The sequence below is a fragment of the Martes martes genome (assembly GCF_963455335.1).
Source record: "Martes martes genome assembly, chromosome: 12".
Classification (NCBI taxonomy): domain Eukaryota; kingdom Metazoa; phylum Chordata; class Mammalia; order Carnivora; family Mustelidae; genus Martes; species Martes martes.
Window position 1 is genome coordinate 61,641,922 of NC_137900.1, and position 27,945 is coordinate 61,669,866.

The 27,945-nt window shown below is 49.5% G+C and overlaps 1 protein-coding gene across 8 annotated transcripts in view; it reads right to left on the bottom strand.

Annotated features, from left to right (window-relative positions):
• PAX5 (paired box 5) overlaps positions 1 to 27,945 on the bottom strand; it is a gene marked incomplete at both ends in the record, with an annotated part of 187,412 nt that overhangs the window by 142,339 nt on the left and 17,128 nt on the right. For 5 of the 8 annotated variants that reach the window (XM_080819888.1, XM_080819886.1, XM_080819885.1 and 2 more), the window contains 3 exons: positions 13,007 to 13,135; positions 16,787 to 16,851; positions 25,126 to 25,323. In XM_080819888.1, coding sequence (XP_080676014.1) covers positions 13,007 to 13,135; positions 16,787 to 16,851; positions 25,126 to 25,323 — 392 coding nt within the window. The remainder of the gene's footprint in view (positions 1 to 13,006; positions 13,136 to 16,786; positions 16,852 to 25,125; positions 25,324 to 27,945) is intronic. The other 3 variants (XM_080819889.1, XM_080819887.1, XM_080819890.1) reach the window with 2 other exon arrangements.

The following is a 27,945-nucleotide window of genomic DNA, read 5'->3' on the forward strand; positions in this document are numbered from 1 at the left end:
GAGCAATGAAGCAGATTCTGAGCCAAGACCCCCCTGAGCTCAGTCCAGATTCTGAGCCAAGACCCTCCCTGAGCTCAGTCCAGGAGGATGATAGGGACGGCAGAACTGAGGGGAAAAAATGGTGAACTTGAGAGCTGGGGGAATTCCCACTGATGAGGTCTTATTGTTGTGACATTGTGTGAGAGGAAGATGAGGATGGTAGGTAAGGTTCCTCTGGAGCCAACCACCCACCCAGGTGCCAGTCCCAACACGACCACCCTTGAGTGTAGGAGCTACATGGCCTTGGGCAACTTCATGGATCTCTCCGAATCTCTATAAAACAGGGATGATAAGCGTCCCTACCTGGTACGATGGCGGCGAGTTTTAAATGCATTAATAATTTTAAATATATACAGTCAACACTCCATAAGTGCTAGCCATTACAATGATGCCAAATTGCCATTGCGATCTGGGGCCATGATCTAGACACACCAGAACATGGGCTCAGGGGAGAAAAGCAGGACGAGGGCTGAAGGCACCAACGTACATGTCTGAGCATGTGTGTGTGGTGTGTGTGTGGTGTGTACATACGTGTACGTGTATATGTGTATTTAGACCACGAAAGAGCTCCCTTCCCTTCCAGAAGAGTTGCCATGAGCTCCCATCTTGGGGGCCAGACAGCAGAGCCTGGAGCACAGAGGCTGTGGGGTCAGGCAGGAGCGGATGGATGTTTGATGGACAAGGGTCTGGGTTCTACCCAGCAGCCCACACCCACTGACCAGATGGGCTCCAGGCTTTTATGACATCCAGAGTCCCACCCCCCCCATGCCACTCCCACCAATTCAGTACATATTTGCTACCATGAACCAAGTCCCCGTGCTGGGTACAAGGGTGACAACGGTGACCACTACAGATACAGGCTCACAGGGAAGACAACTGGCAGCTGTGCTATTTTTACCCACAGGCAGGTTCTGTGTGCTGCAGGTGGAGCCAAGGGAGCTAACAGGAGTGAGCACCAAGGAAGCCGTCACCCTGGAGCCTGAAGACTCGGAGTCACCTGGGCCAGTGGTGGGTGAGAGAGGACAGTTTTCCAGGCAGTCAGAGTGAAAGGCACCCTTTACTGAGCACGTAGCCTACCCAGGGGTCATCTTTAGCACCTGACATGCACTACCTCGTATAATCCACATAACAGCCCAATCACAGGCATAACTGGGGCCCTCTTTTGCATATGGGGAAACTGAGGCTCAGAGAGATCAATAATTTGCCCGAAGGCACATGAGCAGGCATGGCTGGAGTCAGCCCCAGAGCCCCCATGGCCTAACTCCACAGCCTGTGCGCAGATCTCTTTGGCGGCCAGCAGGAAAGAACAAGGCATGGAAAGAGGTTTGGTGTGCCTGGAGTTAGCATGAAAAAAGGAGGGTGGAGAGGGATGAGGCTCACAAGATGGGCAGGAGCCCGAACCACAGAAGGAAGGCACTGCAGCCTCGCTAAGAAGCCTGGTGGGCTCTGAGAACAACGGGCAGATCTGCAGGGTGAAAACCCTTCAGGAGAGTCATGGGTCAGAACCGTATTCCAGAATCCCAGCTGGGGCTGCTCTGTGGAAAGTGGACTCTTTGGAGAAGTCAGGAACATTGCAGGTGGGGATGCACGAGGAAGCTATAGCAAGAGCCCAAACGAGACGAGAGAGTGCTTAGACCAAGGCAGTAGCAGTGGGGACGGACAGAAATGAGCAGATTCAAGAGATGCAGTGACCTTGAGCAAACACTTGCCATAAGGCCTTTATTTGTGGTCATCGGCAGGGGCACAAACTTTCTGAGCAGTGGAATGTTTGCCTCTGGCCAACTTAAATTCCAGGGAAGATGACACATCGCAACACCTCCCTGTCCTACAGGACCAAAAAAGATTGCAAAGCCTCTTCCGCCCTGTTATTTTATATAAAAGTCTGAGGGAAGGATTAGTATAACCCCCACAGATGGGAAGTGACCTCCCCAAGGTCACACAGCTGAGAGAGAGCGATCACGAATCTAACCCCAACTCCCCTGTTCCCTCAAGCACACCACAGAATGTCAGAGCCCAAAAGATCCCTAAAACCTCCTCTTCAAATCTCCACATTTTGACACACAGAAAACAAGACTCAGAAAGAAGTGACTTATCCAAGATCACACAGCAAAAAAAAGACTTAGACGAGAACAAAGGACTTGACTCCCCGGAAGGTTTATATCAAGACATCTGCACCGTGGAGGTGAGGAAGGACCAGACTGAGCCCCAACAAGGATGGTCCAGCCCCCTCCCGCCCTAACTAAATGCTGTGAAAGAAGTGAGACTCAGGGAGATGGTCAGCTTCCCTGGCCATGGCCACCCTCCACTGAGTTACCAGCACACCAAGCTCACACATGGCCAGTTACACACTGCCCTGTTACCCCTCTTGTCCCCAACCCTGGACAGCAACTAAGCTGTCTTGGGTCAATAGTGCCACCTGGTGGCTAGTACTGGGAAGTGTCTGACCCCCTTGTGGCTTTTCATCTTCCCCCTCTAGCCTCTCCACCTGGCAGGCTTTTCTGTTCCGCTCACACACAACTCAGTTCATTTCACTGCAAGCAATCTCCTCCTCATACACATTTTCTCTAACACCTTTAATCCTCCGTCTCTCAATTCTTCTCGAATGACCTTAGGACATTCTCTTTTTCTCCCTCTCCTCCTTGTGAGTCCATTAGTTCAAGGAAAGACGAGGGCAAGTGATAAACATGTATCATTGAATACAAAAACTGGACACTCCAAAGTGAAATCACACACACACACACACACACACACACATTCACACGCCAGTGACCAACTACTGGCATCCCAGAAACACCCAGAAGAGCCTACGGAAACAGACAGAAATCTATCTCAATTGCCTTTCAGACCTACTTTTCTTCAAACAGCAGAAGTCAAGATAAATACCAAACTTACAACTTTATTTCATATTATTTGCTTTCATTCCTATTCAGTAATATTTTCTGGAGTTTTCTCCCCACAAAAACCGTGGCCAGGGTAAGGTCTCAGGGATGTGCTGGCCAGCACAGAGCTGAGCCGGGATGGGGAGATGTGGTTGGGTCTCAAAATGCCCACTTCCCGGGCTCTTAGGGAGCACTAGATGGCTGCTTTTTACCTTGGAGGAAGCCTGATGCAGGGAGATCAGACCTCCAACCCTACAGATATTCTGCTGGAAATGAGGGAAACCTTGGGAGCTGTGCCTTTTCGTGGGAGCTCACATTTGGAGGAGCAGCAGGCACTGCATACCCCAGTGTGCTAGGGCAGGGTTTCCAAAGCCCAGCACGTCTTGTTACTCCCTCCCCAGCTCAAAGACTTGCCATGGCTCCCACTGCCTTCAGGAACCAAGTATAGGGGAAACTGATGGTACCTCTCCTTTTAATTAAAACCGTTTAGCTTCTTTCCCTCTCTGTATGAATGATTAAGTTAGCAAACTCAGGGTTCACTGTAGCCTGAAGCAGAGATTCTCAAAGTCTAGTACAGGGATCCTTTTAAGGGATCCCCAAGACCTTTTCAGGGGGCTCTGTGAAGCCAAAACTATTTCACAATAAAACCAAGATTTTATTGGCCTAACTCACTCTCATTCTCTTACAAGTATTCACTGGAGTTTTCCCAAGGCGCTAAGATGTGTGATATCACAGCAGACTGGATACAGAAGCAGGTAGGAGAATCCGGCTGTCTTCTATTAAGCCAGATCCTAAAGAGATTTGCAAAATCGTCAAGCAATGCCAGTCTGACTAAATGTTTTGGTCTGGAAAATAGGATTCTTTCTTATTTCAAACATATGACTTATGTTACTTATTTATCATTGTTATTTTTAATGAATTAGTAAGTATTTAAACTTTAATGTTTTAATTAATCCACATAAAATAAAAAGCTCTTTGGGGGTCCTTGATAATTTTCAAGTGTTTATTTTTTTTTAAGATTTTATTTATTTATTTGACAGAGAGAGAGAGAGATCACAAGTAGGCAGAGAGAGAGGAAGGGAAGCAGGCTCCCTGCCTAGCAGAGAGCCCGATGTCGGGCTCAATCCCAGGACCCTGGGATCATGACCTGAGCTGAAGGCAGAGGCTTTAACCCACTGAGCCACCCAGGTGCTCCTAATTTTCAAGTGTTTAAAGGGGCCCCAAGATCAAAAGTTTGAGAACCACTGTTCTAAAATACTGCAACAGAACTTGAGATGGGATTAGGAGGTCGGAAACTTGATGCCACAAAAAAACCTTAGGAATTCCTTGATTCCCATAATACAGATGAGGAAACTGAGGCCCAGAGAGAGGAAGAGGTTCCAAGGTCACCAGTAAGTCAGCCACAGAATCAGGACAGGAACCCAGAGATCCTACTCCGTCTGGGCTCCGGCCTCTATCTCATAAGCCTCTAGTAGCCTGGAGCCCTGTGAGGACCCTGAACCACAGGCTGTGGCCACGGATTCAACCATATTCCACAGCCAGAGAGAAGGGACTATGGGATTCTCTGCTCCACAGGGCCAGAGACACAGAGTGGGGAAGAAAGCCAAGTTGCCTCCCACATCCCACCTTCAGTTCCCATCAGGGAGCCTGCCCCTGTGGCTGAGGTTCTCGATCCCTTAAGCTGTCCCCTCAGCTGACCCCACAACTCTTGTTCTGGTTGACCTCAGAACCAACTCCCTGAGTGGAGAGCCTCACACTCTGCCAGCCCATCCTTTACATTTCCCAGGGTTCTCTGGAAACACCAGCACGCAGCCCATGGGGAAAGGAACTGGGGGTTGGGAGGGGAGGGCCTGGGCAAAGCAAGTGTGCAAACAGGGGCAGGGAGGGGGAGAGGGGGTATTCAGTGGTGTTGGCTCTCACACAGGCCTCTCACTCACTGAATCAAAGTGAAACTCAGGGACTCGGGGGCCAGGAGGAACCGAAACCTAACTCCCCCCACCCAAGGGACAGGCCCTAGGCACTAGGGAAAGGCCCAAGAAGCCCCTCCAACTGGCCACCTGGCTTCATGTTCCCTGCTTTACCAAGGAAGCCTGACACTTGTCAGCGTGCCAATGTTTGCAAGGCCAGAAGGACAGGGGAGAGTGGCCAGCCAGGCTGGGAGATAGAAACCCAGGTCCTTATCATCACTGCCCCTAAGCATTCCCTGTATGCCCTGAGGCCAGTCCTGTGCGCTCAGAGCCTGGACTACCCCATCTGCTGGGTGTGGACTGAATGACCTCAGTTTCACTGTTTTGGGCTGCAAGAGGTGTGGCTCCTTGACCCTGCCCTGCTGCCTTCCCTACCCCACCCACCACTGGCCTAAGAACCGACTCCCCACTTCCCTGACCACTCCCCCCTCACACACACAACCACACTGGGCCAGGTCAGGGTGCTGCCTCCCACAGGCTTCCGCTGCCACAGACTGGACTCAGACTTGTTCTTCAGAGTCCATCCTGGGGCTCCAGAAACTCAAACGCCTTTGGGTAGAGAAAACTGGAAGATGAATGAACAACTGCCAGCAAGTGGAGTTGGGAGCGGTGTGAAGACCGCAGACTCAACAGCCACACAGGACTGTTGCTATGTGGGAAAGTCCACCCAGTGTCGCCAGATTGGGGTTTTGGGGGTTTTTTCCCAAGAAAAGCCAAACATCCATATATGAAACCTCCCAGTTTTTAAATGTCAGTAACTCATTCAAAATTATTTTAAATGTGAGGCAAGCCAAGTAGAGCATGACCATCAGGCTGGCCATTGGCACCTGGTTTCTAAGTGATACCCCTCTCAGCAAGCACCTTGGCTCTGAGTCCTGCACAGACAGACCAAAAAAGAACTCAGAGAAGGGCCCCTGCATGGCCAGCCTGAGGAGACATCCAGCGAACACCTCACGGAGGGCTAGGGATTGGGGTCTGTTCTGGTGAAGCCCCAGGAAAGATCGAGACAAAATGGTAGTCACTTCCTTCCCTCTCTGCAGAGCTTCTCTGGCCTCCAGCCTGGGCCTGATGAATCTGAGGGCCTCAGCCAGCTGCGAAGGACGACTGGTCCAACACTGGAAATCCCCTCAGGGAGTGGGCTGGCTCTGGGAACCAGGCCAGATGAAGAGACCAGCATCAAGGACTGCATTCCTGTTGGAGAGCCCTGCGTGGAAAATGGCCCAGAGACAGGAGATCTCAGAGAAAGGTACAGGGAGTGGAAGCACAGAAGGGATGAAGAAGAGAAGTGGGAAGCAAGGCAGAAAGGTCAGGGATCATTGCCAAGAGCTAAGGTTAGCCCTGGAAGATCAGCAGGGGTTGGCTCCCCTCCCCCGCAACTCCCCCACCCGCGTCGCACAGGCTGATGGGGTTGCTGGTGGCTTTCAACAATGGGGCCAGCAGCCAGACCCAGGAGAATGGGAGAGATGGGAAAGAAGAACCAGAGCTGTCACATCAAACAGCAGCAGGATACCAAGGACATTCTGAGGAGTCCATTCTCTCCCTCTGGGTTTTCCAGATTTTTACTGTGTGACCTGGTCGGACCCCTTCTCTTCTCCAAGCTTGTTTTCCCTGCTGAATAATGACTGGAATGACCCGTCCTAGATGTTCTCCAAGGCCCTTTCCTCCAAGAGGGGAGTCTTGAGGTCCATGCTGGTGACCCGACCCCACCCCCTCCCGCAGGGCCAGGTGCTCTGCCTTCTGTGCTCTACCTTGGAACGTCTCCTGTGTACCTAGGGGCTCTTTTTGTGGGAAACTGAGGCTGGATCCTTTTATTCTTCCATCACAGGGGCTAGAAGACCAAGATCCTGAGGAAAGGAAGCAAAGGAAAGCAAGTGGCCCTCCGTTTTGCTGCCGACACGTGGGGGCACTGTTGTTCAGTCTTGATGCCACAACAGTCTTACAAACAGGAAGTCGGCGGTGGGCAGATCCGCTCGCCCAGAGAGAACTCTGGGGCCAGGCTGCCTTCAGCCGGGGGCTGGCCTCACACCCTCTGGCCCCAGTCTCCCTCTGATGATTTCATTTTATCCTCACAATAACCCGACACGCTTGTGCTGCCTATGTTCTCCAAATGACAGAGTAGAGGGTCAGAGAGATTAAGTAACTTGCAGAAGATGTCACCACAGAAGTCCTCACATCCTCTGTCCCTGGCCTGTGAGCCCTGTCCTTGCCTCGATGCCTCACTGTCTTATCTGGGGCTCTCCAGAGAGATCAGAGATCTGTGGAATCAAGGGCTGCTTATAAGCCCTAACTCAGGAATCCTGACCTTTCCACACATCCCATTCCCTTCTGGGAAATCTGAGAGGGGTCTCTGCACCTTCTGCTCCAGCCTTCCATCCCAAGCCCTGGAGCAGCAGGCAGGGTCTGAGTGTCCAGCAAGGAAAGGGGTCCTAATAGAAGATGATCGGGGTCTGCTCACGCTCAGGGGGGCCTGTGGTCTGGGGGCTTCTGAAAGTCCTTCCCTCCCTGCAGTGGTTCCCATGGAGGTCTGCAAAGCAGGACTGAGCTGGGGCTTCCAACCTGAGTGAGAGAGGAGCAGGGGGTTGGTAACAGGGATAGCAAGAGCGAACACCGGAAGAGGGAGAGAGAGAAGTGTATACGTGTGTTTGGGCGTGTAAAAGGTTGTGTGTATGTGCGTGAGAGTGTGCGTCAAAGTGTGTGAAAGAGTGCATGACAGAGTGTTGTGAAAGACAGTGTGTGTATGTGGTGTGGGAGAGGGTATTTGTATATGAGAGTGTGTGGCAGAGAGTGTGTGTGTGTGTGTGAGAGAGAGAGAAGGTTTGTGTGTGCAGTGTGTGTATGTGTATGAGATTGTGTGACGAAAAGAGTGTTGTAAGAGTATGTAAGAGGCCCTGTGTGTGTGTGTGTGTGACAGTGTGTGACAGAATGTGTGTGTGGTGGGGGGAGAAAGAGAGAGAGAGAGAATGCTAGACCAGGAGACAGAAGCAGACACAGAAAAAGTCTATTAACATAAACAGAGGCAGATGCACCCCCAAATGAAAGTCATGGGGAGGGATACAAAGACATAGAGACGGGCACCCCCAGAAAGAGGGGTAGACCCAGTCATGACAGGAGCCCCTGCTAAATGCCCCCGAACTTCTCCTTGAGGGTCTTGCTGGACTTGGCATCTCTCGGAAAGGACGGGCCACCTAGGGGTTTTAGATGACTTTCCTGTGCCCTCTTCAGGCAGAGAGCAGTCCAGGGTCCAGAAGGCCAGAAATTCCACCTGCAGTGTATCCTCTCCTGCCCAGAAAGCAGCTCAGGCTCCCACAGTCCACGCTGGTGCTGGACTGGGCAGATTTCTGAGCTAGTGAAAGGGATTTTCACTCGGCTGACCTTGGTGTGTTCAGGGCCTTTCAAACTCTGGGGGGCTGAGGGGAGGGTTGAAGTCAAGGGGACCTGAATGGGAGCCCCAGAGATGGTGAACAGAGGCCCCACCAGAGATCAAAGGCCCAGGAAGAAACAGAGGGTCGGGGCTGCCCTTTCACCCATGGCCACTATTCACAGCTCTGCCTCTCTGCCGAGTCCAGCCCTGGGGAGGGAATCACTGCTCTTGCTTTGTGCCCCCAGCCCAGTGGGATTCCTGAGGCCTGTCCTGGAGACTTCTCCGTGAAAGCTCTTGGGCTGGCCCAAGGAGGGGAGGAGGCTGCGTCCCACATCTGGGCAGCACACCACCCTGACCCTCACTACTATCCACAAGTACCTCAGTACTATCCACTATCCCCCTGAGCATCTCTGGGCACTGTGCCCTGTGCCAAAGAGCAGGCCAGGGAGAGAAACCGTGTGCTGTGTGGCCTCTGCCCAGTCAAGTCCATGTGGATGGCCACCTCCGAGTCAGGCGGCAGGAAGGAAAAACAAATAGGTAGAACCACTTTCAGACAGACAGTCAGAGAAGTACGTGCTCCCCAGGTTGGAATAGGCCTCAAAAGTCACAGAGTCCTTTGGCACCTGGGTAGCTCAGTCGTTAAGCTGCTGTCCTCAGCTCAGGTCATGGTCCCAGGGTCCTGGGGTCAAGCCCCACATTAGGCTCCCTGCTCAGCAGGAGGCCTGCTTCTCCCTCTCCCACTCCCCCTGCTTGTGTTCCCTCTCTCGCTGTCTCTCTCTCTCTCTCTCAAATAAATAAAATCTTAAAAAAAAAAAAATCACGGAGTCCAAACCAGAATGCCTTATTTGGCTCTCCTGCCCCTCCTTTGTCTAGTCCCTGATCACACATCTGATAACAGGGAGCTCATTACCTTCTCAAGTGAGAGCTCCCATCCTTGGCCACCCTGGCTGCTGTCGAAAGTTGTTCTTGCCCTGAGCTGTGCTCTGCCTCCTCAGAGCTTCCTGCTGCCGGCCCCAGCTCTGCTCTCAGTGGCCCCAGGGCCTTCTCTGCCACCTGAGCCGCACACAGTTCATCTGAGATTCGGACACAGTGGCCATATCCCCGAAGCCAATCTTGGAGGCAAACGTCCCAGGGAGAGTCCTAGAATTTCTAGACTGAAAGGGCCGTTGGCAATCCACTAGTCAAACAGTTGTTCTAACTTGTTTGTTTTTGCTACAGAACTCTTTATTCAAATATAGCTTTCTGTGGAAGCCCAAAATACCAAAGAGAAACCCTCCAGGTTGAGATTACCCACTCCCCCCGCTTACTAATTATGAACACTCAACAGGCAGAGGACTGACCCATTCCACCAAAGAGCCCTTACTAAGCACCTATTATGTGCCAAGCACTTGTACCAAAGCCACATTACCCAATACAATAGCCGCTGGGCATGTCAGGAGGCTCCTGAACACAGTGAAATGGGGCTAGTGCAACTGAGGGACTCCATTTTAAATTTCACGTGATTTTAATTATTTTAAATTTAAAAACAGAAGCAATATAAAATATTCCTGCCTTGATAAAGGGCCACTTCTTAGGAAGAGGCTTCCTGGGTCCCTTTGGTCAGAATCAGCCCCTCCCTGCCTTGCTCTCCCGCTCTGGTGCTACTGCCCACCGTGGCAGCACCTTACACGCTGCCCTGCGGAGGGACTGCGGGCTTGCCAGTCTTGCCCACCAGCCTATGAGTTTTAGAGGGCAGCCCCTTTGTGACTAGACTCTATGACCACCACCCCCAGCCCTGAGGCCTGGGCAGAAGAGCGGCACCAGGAAATGCCCAAGTCCTAGCTGGAGATGACTGCAAAGCAGAATGGAGTGAGCAACGCCACCCTATGGGGCCTCAGTCTTCTCATCGGAGAAATGGGAGTGAGGATTCCTCTCGGCCTCTTCCCCTTGGCCTTCTATGCCTCTCTCCCTCGTGGCCCTTCCCTCAGGCTGCCAAGGGCTCCTGGGGAAAACAATGCCATGGTCTGCAGCAAGGGACCAGCCCTCCCATGGACACAGCTATGCTGGTTTCTGACCTTCTCACCACACTCTCGGCAGCACCCAACCTACTCTCTAGGCCCTTCTGCCTGAAACTCTTCCACACGCTGTTCCCAGGCTCTGCCCAGCCCCAGGCTGCTCTGCCTTCAAAGCATCTCTCTGGAGGGACCCAGGGGTAATAGATAGTGGGGAAATACCTTCGGGGGCTCTCCAGCTCTTCCCGACTCCCCAGGCCACACCATCTGTGCCACCAGAACTCTTTGGGGCCTCGGTTTCCTCCCCTATAAGATGGAGGTGGCAATTTCTGCCTCTTTAAGTCCCCCTGAAGCCAGTGCAAGGATCCAGGGAGATAAAGAAAGAGGGCAGGAAAGGGCAGCAGGGAGCACCGTGGAGTACTCCTCCCAGACAGTGTGCTGGTGGGAACAACGGCACTTCTGCCCACCTCCCTGCTCAGTACACTCCTGGTGATGCAAGACGGGGAGAGAGGGAGGCTGTGGTTGCCAACTGTGCCTCCCACTCTTCCCAATCCTGTCAGCTTCCAGGACCATCATCAAATCATTCTCCCTTAGCCCCCAGACTGCAGAATAGATCACTTCCCAGGTCTTTCAGGGATCAGGACTTGATCTCAAAGATTGTTGAATCCCACATCTAATTCTTGACACTCTTCTATAGCAGCCCCAGCACATGGTCACCTAGGCTCCACTTCCATGCCTCTAGTGACAGGGTACTCACTACCTCTCAGGTTTGCCCCGGACCACTCTCACATTTACATGTTCTTTCTTACACTGGGCTGAACTCCCCTCTGTATCTGCTGCCTGCTGGCCTTGAAGGCCACACAGCAAAGTCTCATTCCTCTCACCTTCCATGCAAGCCCCCCAAATATTTGAAGACAACAATCCAGCCCTGCTCATTCTTCATTGTATCAAAACAGCCCTAGAGCCTCAAGGTGTTTTTCAGGCACTATGATATCCAGACCCCTGTCCATCCAGGTTAGGGTCACCTGAACACATTTCCATCTGTCACTGTCCTTCTTAAAGGTCAATACCCCAAATGGGCCACCGTCCTCAAGGAATGACCTGATGGCACAGAGCAGTCTAGACCAACAACATACCTGCATTCTGACCACTCAATACATTTCATTTATTTTTTAAATTTATTTATTTCAAGTAGGCTCCATACCCAGTGTGTGGTTTGAACTCACCATCCCAAGATCAAGAATCACAGGTCTACCCATGGAGCCAGCCAGGCACCCCTTGAGACCTTTAAAAGCAGCCTGAGAAGCTAAACAGTGGCCACTGATCAGAGACTGAAAGCCAGTACGGTGTTCCACAAACACAGTGAAACAGCCCTCCTCCCCCAAATCAGGACCTGTCTATTTGGTGGTAAACATCAAACCAGATTTTTTTTTTCTCCAAAAATCTCTGCCGGGATCCCTCAGCCTGTGAGGGAGCGTCACACAACCCGCCCCTCCACCGTGATCAAACACAGCTGGGCCCCAGCTTGGGCACATCTGCTGCGCATCCAGGTGACAATGGGAGAAAAGATGACAGCATCAACCCCATAAACCAACAGAGATGGCAGGCCTACTGCCCCCTGCGGCAACACAGCACAGCACCCGCTGAGTTAAAGATTTCTGACATCTGCTCCAAGTGGCAAGAACAGTGGAAAGAGGTGAGGTGGGTTCCAAAGCCATGAACCATCCCCACATGCCCCCCTCAGCTCCAAACGGAGGCCCCAGGCCCAGCCTCTGCACGGCCCGGAACACGCAGACCACAGGCCAATCCACCGCTGGGCTGACTCAATTTTCTAGTTACAGATCTTAAGTACTTAGGCACGTGCTCACGAGAACATACATCCCTTACGGGGAGCCGAGAAAGGGAATTGTGCCGAGGAACAGAATAATTGAATCAAGATTTCTGTCACGCGGCTCTCAGGCCCTAAACCATGGGCGTTTTTGGTTTTTTTTTTTTTTCCCTTTCCTGACGAAGGTCTTACAGATTCCCACGGGTCCGTTTCTCCTCTCAAACCCATTAACGTCAGCCACACTGGCAACCTGTCCAGGCCACAGAGAGCCAGGTAAAGGCGGGGCGGTGTCCGGGATGGAGACGGCCAGCTCCAGAGACCAAGCCAGCAGATGCACACGGGAGTTCAGAAAAACCAACTGGGAAGATTGTCATCTTTGTAATCCTGGGGTGGGGGGTGGCACCATACTCCTTCCTCCCAGGCCCAAGGGCAGAGATGAGATGATTCACTTCCTCAACCCTCAGCATCACCACTGCTGGAGGCCATCCTGGGAGAGTGTGCACAGCCCTTCCAGAGCCACCTGCTGACCTCTCAGGGCAGGGCACCAGACACCCCCTCCCCACCACCCCCAGTGCTCAGGCGCAGAGGGGACAAGGACATGCGTACACCCTTCACGTCCTGCCCTCAGGCATCAGATCTGCACAGGGGTCTTCTCACGCACCACCAAGCTCAGGCCAAAAGGGTTGTGCCAGGCCCACTCTCCTCCAGCCAAGGGGTGAAGATGAGGGCAGGCCAGTGGGAAGCCCCCAGTTTCCAGCTCGCAGCCCTGCTGCCTCTCCCAGAGCACTCAGCCCCTGCCTGAGTCCCCTCCACCTGGGGACTCAGGGGCTCTGCGGGCCAGCAGGTGCTCAGTAGGCATATTCTCTTCCGCCCCTGACTGATCGCCCCATAGCAGAGCCCGGCGGGTTCATCCCGGACAAGGCTGCGTGACCATCTCTTACCTTCATCCCTCTTGCGCTTGTTGGTGTCGGTGCTGGGGGACGTGATGCCCAGGATGCCGCTGATGGAGTACGAGGAGCCGGCCGAGTCTGTGCTCACCGACGACACCTGCGTCACGGAGCCCGTGGACACTGCGCAGAGGGAGAGGGGCGGTCAGGGCTGCAGGGGCGGGTGCTTTGGGCCGCCAGCCCAAACAAAGGCGCTCGCCCTGCACTGGGCTGATGCGACTGCTGAGCCGGGGAGTGCGGGGCGCAGTGTGTGCTGAGGACACTTGCCCACGGCAGGCAGCCGCTACACCTGAGCTATGGGAGCAGCCCTCAGGGGGCCGTTTGCCCAGGTTTTCTGCTGCTGGGGGTGGTGAGAGGGAGGGGGTGGGCTGCCAAGAGGACTGGCAGTGCAGAAGGGAGCACAGGACAGTGTCAGAAGGGCACTCGCTCCAGTCCCAGCCTGTCCAAGGATGCAGGAAGCTGGGGAATGGAGAAGAGAAAGAGGGGGGAGCCGGGGCCCACCACCAGCCAGGGCTAAAATAAAAAGACCTAGACAACTCATTAAGCGGGTTCATTCCTTCCTACAAATCCACCCCTCCGTGCAGACGGGAGGGCCTGCACATTCCTACATACAGCCAACAAAATTCCAAACGGCAATCCATCCCTTCTTTTTATAGTTCCTCACCCTTTTCTCCTTCCAGTTTACCTGGATTCTAGTATTTAATATTAATTACGTAATAATGATAGACTATAGAATAGACTCTATGCTGTGCATACATCCTATACATTGACATATAGAATAATGATAACTAACATTTTCTGAGAACTTCCTCTGTGCCAGGCATTATTGAAGCATTGCTTGATTTAATTCTAAGAACAATCCTATAAGGGAGGCAGTATTATTACCTTATTGGAAAGGTAAGGGAACCAAGGCCCAGAGAACGGTAAGTGACTTGCCCAAGGCCACAGAGCTCAGAAACTGAAGTCTGAACCTCTCGAGTAACCTGTTCCTCGTTAAGGAATCATGAAAGACAATTCTATGCTTGACATTAGTGCAGTGCTTTTCATCTGATGGTTCTAACAACCTAAAATGCTATTATTTTCCCCGTTTGGTAAACGAGGCCCCACAGGTGAAGGGATTTATTTGCTCGGCGTCATCTAGCCAGTAAGCAGTAGCACTAGAGCTTAGCCTCGGGTCTGCTGACCTCAAGTCTAGACTTCCCCCTGTCCGGAAATGGGCTGGGGTTAGTCACTTAGGGTGACTGAGGCTAGGTCTCTACATTCCTAAGGATAAGCATGGGGGAGGGGAAGTTTCGTGCAAGTCTCACATTAACTCCTAACCCCAGAGTCCAAGGGAAAGACCAGTCAGTCAGTCGTCAGGGTCCTCGAAAGCTCTCCAGCTGAATTTCCATTTCTGGGCTGGGAATTCTTTCTTGGTTCATTAAAACCTACAAACCAATCTCAGACACATTTCCTTGGGCTATAACTAGCTGGAGGCAGGTGGAGCCGCCTTTGACTCTAAAGTGTAGGAAATTACGAGAAATGGTGGTGATTGCATGAGAAGCTGTTTGTTGCTTTCCTTGGAGCATAACCAGCTCTTGCTCCTACAGACCTAGAGGGAACAGTGCCTTTCTTCTCATATTTGAGTTAGATTTTTAGATCTTCCTTAGGAGACACAGAAGTAGAAATCGTTAACTTCTCTTTTCCTTCACCAGAAGAGGCTCCTCAAAATAGATTTATGCAAATCTCACAACCTTTTCTGTATTAAGGTGCAAAGAACAGAGGAAGAAAGAAGATCACAAGTCACTTGGTACTTTAAAAAACAACCACCACGTACAATCAAGGCTCGCCATGTTGCCAACAGAGCCAATGACATTTTGTGATTGCACTAGACTCCCAAGACCCAAGTTCCAGTCCTGGCTCGGCTCTGCCACGTACAAAGCAGGGTGCCCTTGGGCTAGTTAATCAATCTCTCAACTTCTATTTCCTCTGCCCTCAGTAACTTTGTAAGCTATAAGGGGCTGTACACATATAAGATGGATCTTTTATAAAAATTTCTGAGACGAAACAAAGCATTCTGCTGACCTACAAGTAGAATTGTTCCTCTAAACCCAACTGTAGCACTAGTATCAGTACTTAGTCTGATACTCACTGTTCCCTGATCTGAAACAGTTAAAGCTACAAGTGAAATCTCAGCCACAAACATTTCCCCAGGAACCCTCCTCAACCCTCCTCACCCCAGCTCAAGAGAGCTGGTAGTTCCCTTCCTTTGGCTCACACAGTGCCCTGTACTTTCTTCTCGAGCCTTATCTCAGTGTTTTGCAAACTTCTCTTACATTCCCTGCTCAGACTGAGAAGACCTTGAGTTTGGGGATTAAGTCCTGCCTCCTTTAAAACACCAGTCTCCTGCAAAGCAGGGGCTTAGCAAACACTTTCTGAATGGACTACTAAAGAAAAGTTATTTATTTATTCATTTATTTATTTAAATTTAAATTCAATTAATTAACATATAATGTATTATTTGTTTCAGGGGTACAGGTCTGTGATTCATCAGTCTTACATAATTATTTTAGGGGAACCTGGGTGGCTCAGTCGGTTAAGCATCCACCTTCAGTTCAGGTCATGATCCCAGGGTCCTGGGATGGAGCCCCTGCATTGGGCTCCCTGCTCAGCGGGAAGCCTGCTTCTCCCTCTCTCTTTGCCTCTCCCCCCTGCTCATGCTCTCTCTCTCTCAAATAAATAAATAAAATCTTTAAAAAAAAAAAAAAGAAAAAGGAATTATTTTATGATAGGGAGGAATTCTCTCTTACCTTTATCCAAACAGGCGACCATGGAGGACCAAAACCTCAGAGAGCATCTCATTTGTGCCCCTCAGTCCACAAATGGGGAAACTAAGGCTCAGAGAAGTAAAGGGACTTACACAGTTCACTGGATGAGTTCGAGGCAGAGCTGGAAGTATAAGCCTGGCCTCTGCCCATTCCCCCATCACCATGGGAAGTTCAAGTTTGCAGTTAAAGAGGGAGTGACATTACACAGTCTGAGACATTATTAAGTGACAGTGACAGGGACTGTCAGAGGCTCACTGAACGGCCACCACTCTTTTATAGGAGAAGAACCTTACCCCCAGTGACATATGTCACTGTCATCTCACAGTCTTTGTGGGGAAAGGAAAGGCACGGGGAAACTTCTGGCGTCCTCAATAGGACCCCCAGGCTTCCAAGCGCCGCTCCCTCAGACTATCCCCCGTGAGTGTCAAAACCCCCACGGCAGCCCTCAACTGTTCACGGAGTATATGAGATCGAAGCGAGAGAGGAGAGAGAGAAAGAGAGAGAAAGTTTGGGAAGTTTTGCCACATCTTCACTCAAGACTGCAAGTGCACAAAGAATTGTGGAAGGGCTGGTTGATAGAAGAAAAAAACACATTCAAAACTACTTACTGACTAATGATGCAGAAAATGTTATGAATAAGTATCCCTTTCTTGATTTATTACTTTAATTATCTGACATTCTATAGACCCCCATTAGTGGATTTTTTTTTTTTTTTGGCTTAGATTTCAATTTTCTGTCTCATGGTGAAAGCTATTTATCATAATAATCAGTAAAATTCAAAACCTTTTAGCAGTATTTATAAAATTCATTTACCAGGTTCAGCCCTTGGAGAATGACAAAGAAGGCGCATTAGTACGTGTGCCGAAGTGTTTTATGCAGAATTATCTGTCCATAAGAATGATTAAAAGTTCTTTAGAATATTTGGAGCCCATTAGATTTTTAAATTTTTTTTAAAAGTTCTTCTTACCTATGCTGTGACTGGAAGCTGGGACCGGCTGGTTGGGTGGTTGTTGTACTTTTGTCCGGATGATCCTGCGGACAGGTGGGAAAGAAATAAATGGTTATTTGCCATCGTGGAGAAGATATCTCAACTAGCTCTGCACGGACAACCAGAAAAGCCATATCAAGCTGGGGCAGAGATGGAGGGAGGTTATGACCCTAGATTGGGAGTTAAAGGGTTCAAAGAGCTGTGGACTGGAGCCAACTCAGCCCCTACCTCCCTGGGTGTCTTGGGATAACTTGCGCCCCTGTCTGGGATTCGAGGGCATCTTCTGTAGAAAAAGGATGATATGTTAGTGTTACGAATGGGCATCTTTTTTTCTCTAGAGCAGCTGCAGCTCCAGAAAGAACCTCCTGAGTGAAGCTAGGGAGTTTCTTCCCTTTCCTGGAACTGTGCCCCTCCTCAGTGAATGACAGGACTGAACCAGGTGACCTCTCTGTTCCCTAGGGGCCCGTGTGCTCTTGTTTTCTCTGCCTTAGGGAGCCACAGAAGGAGTCACACCCCACCTGTCAAAAATTACCAAGGAAGCGGATATTTATTGCTCTCAAACTAAAAAGGGTTAAAGGGCTGGCTTGGCTTTGCTACAAGGAGCCCTCCGAAGTTGCCTTGTACAAAAATCTCATGCCTAGGCTCCAACAGGGCCAGGAACCGAGGGTGTTCTGGCCTGTCTTTGCAGAGACCTCACTCTAGTTCTGATATGATGAACTTGATTGTGACCCTGGGCAAGTCCACTCCTTTGTGGGCCTCGGTACAACGAGGAAGTTGGAACAGATCACTCTACTTACTTCAAGTAATTAAATCCTTTTTTTGGGAAAAAATCTTCCAGAAAAGGGTACTGGAAAAAAAGGGTAAGAGCAGTACTGCCTTCCCTTTGCACCTGCCAGCTCTAATGTTCCTCGCAGAGTGCTAGACTCTGGGAAGCTTAGTCTGTAAATTTCTATCTGGAACACTCATATGGGCCTCCTCCATGAGACCCTAAGCCCTGTGTGTCATAGGGTGCGCAACCAGGGCCAGGCCAGAAGCCCCTGTGGGGTCTACAAGAAAGTTTCTTCCCTGGCATTTGGGAGAAGGGTGGGTGGTAATACAACTTTTCTTTGGAAAAATTCTACTTCAGCCTCTATTACCTTTTAAAAGAAATCAGAGTTTTACTTTTCCTTTTTTTTTTTTTTTAAGATTTTATTTATTTATTTTGACAGAGAGAGAGAGCACAAGTAGACAGAGCGGCCGGCAGAGGGAGAGGGAAAAGGGAGAAGCAGGCTCTCTGCTAAGTGGGGAGCCCGACATGGGACTCGATCCCAGGACTCTGGGATCATGACCTGAGCCAAAGGCAGCGGCTTAACCGACTGAGCCACCCAGGCGCCCCTAGAGTTTTGTTTTTTTTTTTTTTATTATAAAAGCAACTTTGTGCTTACTGTAGACTATTAGGACAATAAATAAAGAAGAATAAATAGAAGGATAAAGAAAGAAAGAAGACATCTAAAATCACATTTCAGTGTATTTCCTTTATGCTAACATTCCTACGCATATCAAGAAATATCCATTTTCTGGGGGCGCCTGGGTGGCTCAGTGGGTAAAAGCCTCTGCCTTCGGCTCAAGTCATGATCCCGGGGTCCTGGGATCGAGCCCCACATCGGGCTCCCTGCTCAGCGGGGAGCCTGCTTCCACCTCTCTCTCTCTGTGCCTGCCTCTCTGTCTACATGGGATCTCTGTCTGTCTGTCAAATAAATAAATAAAATCTTTAAAAAAAAAAAAGAAATATCCATTTTCTGTTAGCAAAATCAGGATTAAACCATGTACACAGTGTGTATCCCGCTCTCTTCACTCCATGCCATAGGAGAGACTTTTTCACATTCCAGACCATTATTTCTGGAAGTCCAAGTTGCAAGCTGCACTGGGTCTCCAGCCTGAACAAATGGAGAGCACTGAGGATACTGTGGCTGAGCTATGGCCTCCGCCCTCACGATCTCACAGCTCAGTGGTGGGCACCCAGGCTGCTCAGCATGCTCGGCTGAGAGCCTGGAACGAATATTTCCCTTCCCACCACAGCCCAACCACGGGTCCTCTGGAGTCCAGGCCCTTGAACCTCCAGGGTCCTTTGCCCCTTTCGGTGAGTCAGTGTACGTGTTGCAGCAAATGTATTCGGTATTTGTTTGTTTTCTCCAATATTCAAACGGCTTATTTTAACTCAGCAAACACAGAACATATACACAAGGACCTGGGAGTGAGGTAGTCTTTTGGAACCAACTGGAATTAAGCTAGAATCTGATCCAATTTTTAGTATTTTTGTGTATGTCACCTTCTTTGTGCATACACGCGTGTTTGTGTACAGAGACAGAGCTCGACATGAATATATGGACACACCAGATGTAAACGTAGTTCATCTATGCTATGGTTTATATATGTACAAAAATATGGTGACATATTTCAAAACTATTTCCCATTACTTCCAGTCCTAACTGGAAAAAGTCCGAACTTTTCAAGGAATTGTCTGGCCATTAAATTTAAGCAAAGAAAATTTTATTTTCCTTATTTTTCTTTCAAAGTATTTATAAATCATTTGGTAAGACATTACCAATTGTTATAAATCATTGAGAGGCAGTTGTAGCTATTGATTAAATACACAGGCTCTACAGGATGCCTGGGTGGCTCAGTCAGTTAAGTGGTGGTTAAGTGACCGCCTTTGCTCAGGTCATGATCCCAGGATCCTGGGATCAAGCCCCACTTCGGGCTTCCTGCTCAGCAGTGGGGGAACTGCTTCTCCCTCTCTCTCTGCCGCTCCCCCTGCCTGTGCTCTCCTGCTCTCTCTCTCTGTCAAATAAATAAATAAAATCTTCTACAAAAATAAAAAATTATATAAATACATACATACATACACACACACAAGCTCCAGAATCAGACTACTAGTGTTTGGATCCCAGTAGTCCAACTTGCCAGCTGCATGTCCTTGAGTAAATTACTTAACCCCTCTGTGTCTCAGTTTCTTCACCTGCAAAGTGGGACTAAGAATCATTCCCACCTCATTGGGTTATTGTGAGAATTTAACTAATTATTTACTTAGAAGAGCGGCTACTACATAGTAAATTCTCTATAAATGTTAGCTATTATTTTCAGGAGTATCTTCATAACAATTAAAGACTAGCTTCAACCTTAAAAGGTCCATATTTTCCATAAATGCCTTAAAAACACATGGGATCCCCCTAGGAGTTGGGGAGGCGAACGCTGCCATCCCACACCCTATTTTAATTATCTTCCACTGTGAAGAAATGGCAGTGGGAATAATGAGACTAATTGATTCATAGCAATTCTTTAAAAATTAAAAATTAACAAAAAAAATTTTTAAGATTTTATTTATTTATTTGAGAGGGAGAGAGAGAGATCACAAGTAGGCAGAGAGTCAGGCAGAGAGAAGGGGAAGCAGGCTCCCCGCCGAGCAGAGAGCCCCATGCGGGGCTCGATCCCAGGACCCCGAGATCACAACCCGAGCCGAAGGCAGGGGCCTAACCCACTGAGCCACCTAGGTGCCCCAAAAATTAACAGAAAATTTTTTAAAAATTAACAAGCGATCATCAAGGCTCATCATAATAAGAGTCACACTCTGGACCTTTTCTAAACGATAGACAGTCTGGCTAACTGGCATATAACACTAAAAGGTCTATGCTCCACTTTGCTGTGCATGAGCACGACCCTGGGTGCCATGTGAACATCTTAGATGGTCCAACAGGGTAGAGAGTTCGGCAGTCAGCCAGTTCCTCCAAACTGGGAAACCAAAGCCCAGAGTGCTCAAGTGACTTGCCCAGGGTGACACAGCCGGTCAGACTTTCAGCCAGACTTCCAGGCCCCATGCCTGAGCACTTTTATTTAGACCACAAAGAAAGAGAAAAAGAGCAAGCGGTCCCTCCACTAAATATTTCCTATAGGAGACGTAAAGCCTATGTGAATTCCAAATCCATTTAGAAGATGAAGGACTGATGTCCCAGGGACTTTGGATATTACAGACACTTGTAAGGATCGATTTCAACATCACCCTCACTTCTTTGAAAGGCAGGTCTTCTCAGACACATCCCCCATCCCCCCCATACACAATTACACTGAAAAAGAAAATCAGAAAATCATGCACCTTTAGATAGGAAATAGGAAGACAGAGCTATGGAGATTCCACATCTACGGCACTAATGAAACCACCATTGGACAGTAAGAATTCTAGGCCATCAGTTGTGCTAAGAATCCACAACCAAGGGTCCAACTGGGCCATGCTGGGAGCGGCCCCACAGGGGACACCCAGGCCAGCAACCGACATAGAGAAAAAAGAGGGAATGGGTAAACAATCTCAGAAGCCTTGTTGCCGAAGTACAGAGGAAGAGCAGAGTTCGCAGACTAGCTCCCCCAGGCCACATCCGTCCCTGAACAAGTTTGTTTAGCTGCATGATTATTTCTTTTTATTTGAACTAGTTGCCAATATTTGCAAGGTGGGGGGGCGCCTGGGTGGCTCAGTCGTTAAGCGTCTGCCTTCGGCTCAGGTTATGATCCCAGGGTCCTGGGATCGAGCCCCACATTGGGCTCCCTGCTCCATGGGGAGCCTGCTTCTCCCTCTCCTACTCCCTCTGCTGTGTTCCCTCTCTCACTGTATCTCTGTCAACTAGATAAATAAAATCTTAAAAAAAAAATATTTGCAAGGTGGGAGCTTTTACATAAATACGTGGATCTGTAGCTTCCCTTGAAAAATCCGAACACCTAGCCATGCTCACCCCACGTTCTCACATGACCACAACCAACTGTTGGTTAAATTGGTTAAAGAGAACCGTCTAAAGAGAGACAACAAAAGAGAACTGTCCTTCTAGCTGGGAACGCCATGCACAGTGCCTGCCGCTTGGCCACTGATTTAGAGCCACGGGCCTCAAACAGAAGGCCGGCTCCATTCCACCTGTCTCTGCCAGCTCTCCGACAGTCACCTCCAATGGACACTCAGGCTGGAATCTAAAGATCCTTGGGGCAGCATCCCAGCGCTAACTTGTCCTTACGAAGCAACATAAATGTGATGTCTCGTGTCCCAGGAAATCACCCACACACTCAGCACAACAGGTGCTGTGGCACTGAACTCCACGTCAGTCATGGGTTCCCGGGCTGGTCTCCCAGGAGACAGCAGGAAGGCATACGCTTGTGGGGGAGGACAGTGGAGATGACACTGCGGCCACCAGAATAGCTACCAATCCAGCCACTGCTCCCTCGTTAGCTGTTAAAATAGGGGAATCGTGAGAAGTTGCCTCCAACAGAGGCAGGGGCTGGGAGAGGAATCTGTGGACATTTGCAAGATGGTCCTTTCGAACCTGCATCCGTTTGAACGAAGCTTAGCAGCTTTGCCTTCATATGGAGAATAAAACTGCTGGGATGGCTGGGGCTTCCTGGGCTGGAGTGGGGAGGGCGGGCAGCAACAGACAGCGTCCCACACCTCTTCTATCCGCATCGCTGGGTTGGCTGGCTAAAGACCACAAAGAACTCTGGGTAAAGAATGGAGTAAGGAGCCAGAGTGCGCTCCCAGACAAGAGCCCCCGGAGGGGTACACAGGAGAGGGCTTCGGGTCTCCGAGGGAGTTGCAGACAGGCAGCAAAGTGCACAGAGATGGAGTGGGAATGACTGTTTTACTCCCCCTTGCTTCTCTTCTCTCAGATCCTCAGTCCTGTCCCTGGCAGAGTCCTACAGGGCAGTGCCATGAGACAGGCCCTCCTGGGTTCGACTCCCAGATCTACCTCAAAATCATCACTCCTGGGGCGCCTAGGTGGCTCAGTGGGTTAAAGCCTCTGCCTTCCGCTCAGGTCATGATCTCAGAGTCCTGGGGATTGAGCCCCGCATCACCACCACCACCACCATCATCATCATCATCATCATCATCATCGGGCTCTCTGCTCAGCAGGGAGCCTGCTTCCTCCTCTCTCTCTCCCTGCCTCTCTGCCTGCTTGTGATCTGTCAAATAAATAAATAAAAATCTATTTAAAAATTTTAAAAAAATCATCATTCCTCTGCATTCCCCTTCTGGGCCTCAGATTCTTTATCTGCCACAGAACCGAGATAAGCCTCTAGGGCTAACAGAGACCACAGGTGCGAAAACACCTCAGAGGCACCGCCACCACTGCGGACACCCAGGAGGCCCCTGAAGCCAGCCACGGCCCCAGCCACAAGCAACCAGCAGGCAACTTTAAGAGTGGAAGGAGTCTGGCAAACCCTGGGCCTGCCTTCCTGGCAGCATTCGGCCGATGCTGATGACCACGTGGCCCTTCAGTTCTGCCGTGCTGTCTGTCTGTCCCAGCTCCAGCCTCTCCCTATCACCTCACAGCCACCCTGCTTCACTGGTTCCGTCACTGCCCGGCCACCACAGGCATTAGAGTTTGGGACTCCCACGTGCGACCTAAAGTTGTCTTTCAAACCACCAGTTACAGCCACACCCTACACTGGGAACTCCGTGGGCCCTCAAAGCCTGACCATGGGTTTGACAGAAGTTTCTCTGCAGAGCAGGCTTCTGCTGCTTCATTGCTTCTAGGCATCATACACCTCACTCTACATTAGGGCTTTTGGAGACGTGGGGGGAAAAGTCACATTGCTTTGCGTGGTGGAAATCCTACAATAAAGCCAGAAGCAGAGGACTCACAAAGCACACTGGAGTCCCTCATAATCCAGAAAACAACAGGAGCATTCCCCCTCCAAACCCACCACAATCTTTGCTATCTCCTCAGCTAATTTGGGTTGGTCAGACTTCTACTATGCACCAGAATCCCACCCTAGACAAGGAGGCCTTCTAGAGACTAAGAGACAATGTGCCCAATTTCCCTCTCCCTTCTCAGCACTTTGATGTCAGAGCCAAGGTAAAGATTTGCTGAGAGAAAGAAAACAGGCTAATGGTAATGAAATGGCAGGACTCAAAACATCAACACATGCGGCGCCTGGTGGCTCAGTCGGTTAAGCCTTTGCCTTCGGCTCAGGTCGTGATGCCAGGGTCCTGGGACCAAGTCCCGCACTGGGCTCCCTGCTCAGCAGGGAGCATGCTTCTCCCTTTCCCTCTGCCTGTTGCTCACCCATGCTTGTGCTCTCTCTCTCTTTCCCTCTTTGTGTCAAATAAATAAAATCTTTTAAAAGGGCATTGAAAATTTGCTTTAAAAAAATAAACCAACCCAGCAACACAGACACTCACACAGTGATTCTACACATTTGAATCATCCCAGAAGGAACATCGAGCAGGCCCAGAAGAGATCTCTGAGACATTATAGTCTAACCACCGCTTTCTGCCGGGGGGGAGGGGTCTCTTATGCCCACACAGGCTCTGCACTGACAAGGGTCAGGTGTGACTTTGGAGAAATGGGAACTGGTCAAGTTTTCACCCTGCTGGCTTCTCTTTTCTTTGTGGAGTTTAGACAATGGTCATTTTGGTTTATCTCGTAATTTCATCCTTGACCTCTGTGGGTTTAGAGAGAGCTGAGACTACAACGTCTACAATAGAACACTTTCTTTCTGGACTTGTTAAAGCTTTGAGAGCTCCGTCAGATGCCTCCTGGGTCAGACTACAGAGAAGAAGGTGCCTTTGTGGCTCCTGGGAGGATCCCAGGCCTGGTACTCATGGCATTTCTCCAGTTCTTTCTCTCCGTGGGTGAGATTGAGGGGAACTGGGGAGAGGGCAGCCCCCCAACTCCACAGCACCTTAGTGTCCTGGATGTCACTCTTGGAGATCACAAACCCACATCAGAACCTCCAAGGTCTTGGGCTCTCAGAGACAGGAAGAGCTTTGTCAGGGTCACACTTGGAGCTTCAGACAGAGCTGGGACCAGGAACTAAATCCCCCAACCTCAAGTCCAGGCTCTGTTTCCCACACTCAGTGGCTCAACCTCTGCCCAAAATGAAGGCAGGGATTTTCTTCCTGGGATGCTCTGATATAGGCCAGTGCTAAGACTTTGAGCATGGCCTTACAAGTAAAGTGACATTTGTGGGGCCTGATCAGGACAATTCCGTGCTAAGTGCTCCACACACAGAGGTGGGTGAGAAAGGGAGTGATAAAAAGCACTCCGGACTCAGAAGAATCTCAAGCAGATTGGGTACTGACATGGCCTTCCCTCCCTGGGCCTACAACTCCTGCCCACTTTGGAAAGACAAGAAAGGTGATAGAGAGGTCTACAGAAGCCCACGAGCCCCCTCCTCCTGTCTGATAACCCCTATGGGGCCTTGATGAACAGAGAGACCAGATCCCTAGGAAAGGTACCCACAGAGCCTCCAGGATGCCCCACTCCACCCAGATCCCTAGCCCCCCACCGGCACCAGCCCCTCACCTGTTGATGGAACTGACGCTGGGCACCGTGTCATTGTCACACACCCGTTCCGCCAGCAGCCGGTCCCTGATCTCCCAGGCAAACATGGTGGGATTCTGGCGTTTATACTCAGCAATTTTTTCCACCACTTTGGGCGTGGCGACCTTTGGTTTGGATCCTCCAATTACTCCAGGCTTGATGCTTCCCGTCTCATAATACCTAGGACCCAAGGAGAAAGGAGCTTAGCCATGAGCAACCAGCAAAATGATGTTTGCAACAAAATAGCTACTCTGTCCAGGAAGCATCTGGCTCTGTGCTGTGCAGTTCACCAGCCACTAGCCATACAAAGCATTTGAACATCTGAAATATGACTCATTTGAATTGAGGTGTGCTATAAGTGTAAAATACATACCAGACTGTCAAAACTTAGTAGAAAAAAAAGAACAGGGGCGCCTGGGTGGCTCAGTGGGCTAAGCCTCTGCCTTCAGCTCAGGTCATGGTCTCAGGGTCCTGGGATCGAGCCCTACATCAGGCTGTTTGCTCAGCAGGGAACCTACTTCCCCCTCTCTCTCTGCCTGCCTCTCTGCCTACTTGTGATCTCTTTCTCTGTGTCAAATAAATAAATAAAATCTTTAAAAAGAGAAAGAACATAAAATACCTCATTAATAGTTTTTATATTGGTCATACGCTAAAGTGATCACATTGTTCATATACCGGGCTAAGCAAACTATATAAAATCAATTGTACCTGTTTATTTTTCCCTTTTTTAATATACTACCAGAAAATTTTAAATTTCAAGCATGGCTCACATTTTGTTTCTGTTGGACAGGGCTAGTCCAGATGCCATCCATTAATTAGTTAATTAACTCTATCACATTTATCTACCATTTTGCAATTCACAGAAAACTTTCAAGTCAGCTTTCCTATTTGATCTCCACAACAGTTCTCTTTTTTTTTTCCCAAAGATTTTATTTATTTGGCAGAGAGAGAGAGAGCACACAAGCAGGCAGAGTGACAGGCAGAGGCAGAGAGAGAAGTAGTCTCCCTGCCGAGCTAGGAGCCTGATGCGGGACTCAGTCCCAGGACCCTGGGATCATGACCTGAGCCAAGGTCAGGTCCTGACCTGGTGCCCTGGGATCATGACCTGAGCCAAGGCAGCGGCTTAACCAACTGAGCCACCCAGGCATCCCCGATCTCCATAACAGTTCTAAAGCACATAAATATTTTGAGTAAATGAATGAAGAATGAATAAATGGTTCCCCGTTGATAGGTAAAAAACAGAAATCCATAGAGGTTAAGTGGTTTGTCCAGGATCACGCAAGACCCACTGGCCAAACCAGGACGGAAGCCCAGCCTCCTGAGCTAAAATTTCCCCAGGAAGTTGGCCTGTGCCTTTAACTGACCAGCACTCATATCCCCTAGCAGATTCCATCTGCATTCTGTGAAACTGTCCCCTAAAATGTAACTTCTTTTTTTTTTTTTGCCCTGAGATTAAAATGGTAACCCTGGTGTCAAATTAAAAGGAGGGCTGGATTCCAGAATTAACTGGAACTATGTGTTATATAGAAGTCAAAACCCAAGCAATAAAAAAAAAGCCAACCACAAGTCACTGCAGCTTCTTCCAGGGACCTCCCCTGAGGTAAATCGCTGTTTCTAAGGACATTTCCATGCTATCAGCTCTTCCTCGTTAACACAAATAGGATGTCAGGGTTTTACAGTAAAACCGAGACCGGGGAGAAGAGTGCCGTGAAAGATCATTTCAGGGGAAAAAAATTACTTGATTCCTTTTCTGAATCTGAGCCTTTACTGGATGTTTCTCAACATTTACAGAGGAATTCTTGACTTCTTTTGCAAAGGAGATTATCTTGCAGTTGAGAATATTTTTAGCCAAGAAGACATTTTAGAAATGACTGGTAATTTTTATTATTATTATTATTATTATTTTTTAATAAACCCTGCATCCAACGTGAGGCCAGGACTCACGACCCCGAGAACAAGAGTCACACACTCCACGGACAGAGCCAGCCGGGTGCCCCCATGACTTGTGATTTTTCAACCTACCAAGAGTTTATGATAGGTAAGGGGAAGAGGTGATTCTCCTGTGGGATGGATGGGAAGTGTTACCCAAGAGCAAGGACTAGTTACATTTAAAGAGATGCTGAAGGGGCGCTTGGGTGGCTCAGTTGTTAAGCATCTGCCTTCACCTCAGGTCATGATCTGGGATCCTAGGCTCCCTGCTCAGCGGGAAGCCTGCTTCTCCCTCTCCCATTCCCCCTGCTTGTGTTCCCTCTCTCCCTGTGTCTCTCTCTGTCAGATAAATAAATAAAATCTTGAAAAAATAAATAAATAAAGAGATGCTAAAATTCTCAGCCTGGGTAAATCTAGTCAGGGCCAAGTTAATAGATATTCTAGAAATAGATGAAATAATTTTGGGAACAGTGATACGGAAATGGAAATTCTGTTTTTCATTGAGAAGAGCGAGTCATGTACAAACACGGACCATAGGGGAAAACTCGACCTTTCCTCCCTCTTTCTGTAATTTCAGAAAAATTGTAACGAGTCGCAAACAGGCTTTAAGAACTATACAAGAAAATGCTATTTTGCCAGCAGTTTAGAAAGGCACCCCCAATCAAGGCACACAGCTGTCTCTGCGGCCTCCGAGTTTCCTTCTAACTTTAGAATAAAGAGTCGTTTCTTACTATCAACAGAGTAACTCCTTACCTAGGCACAGTGCTCTAAAGGTTACAGAGCCCTTCCTCAAATCTTCCGGATCCTCCCATCAATCCTAAGAGGCCAGCAGGGTTTTATGGAAGGGGAAACAGAGGATTAGAAGAGTGAGCC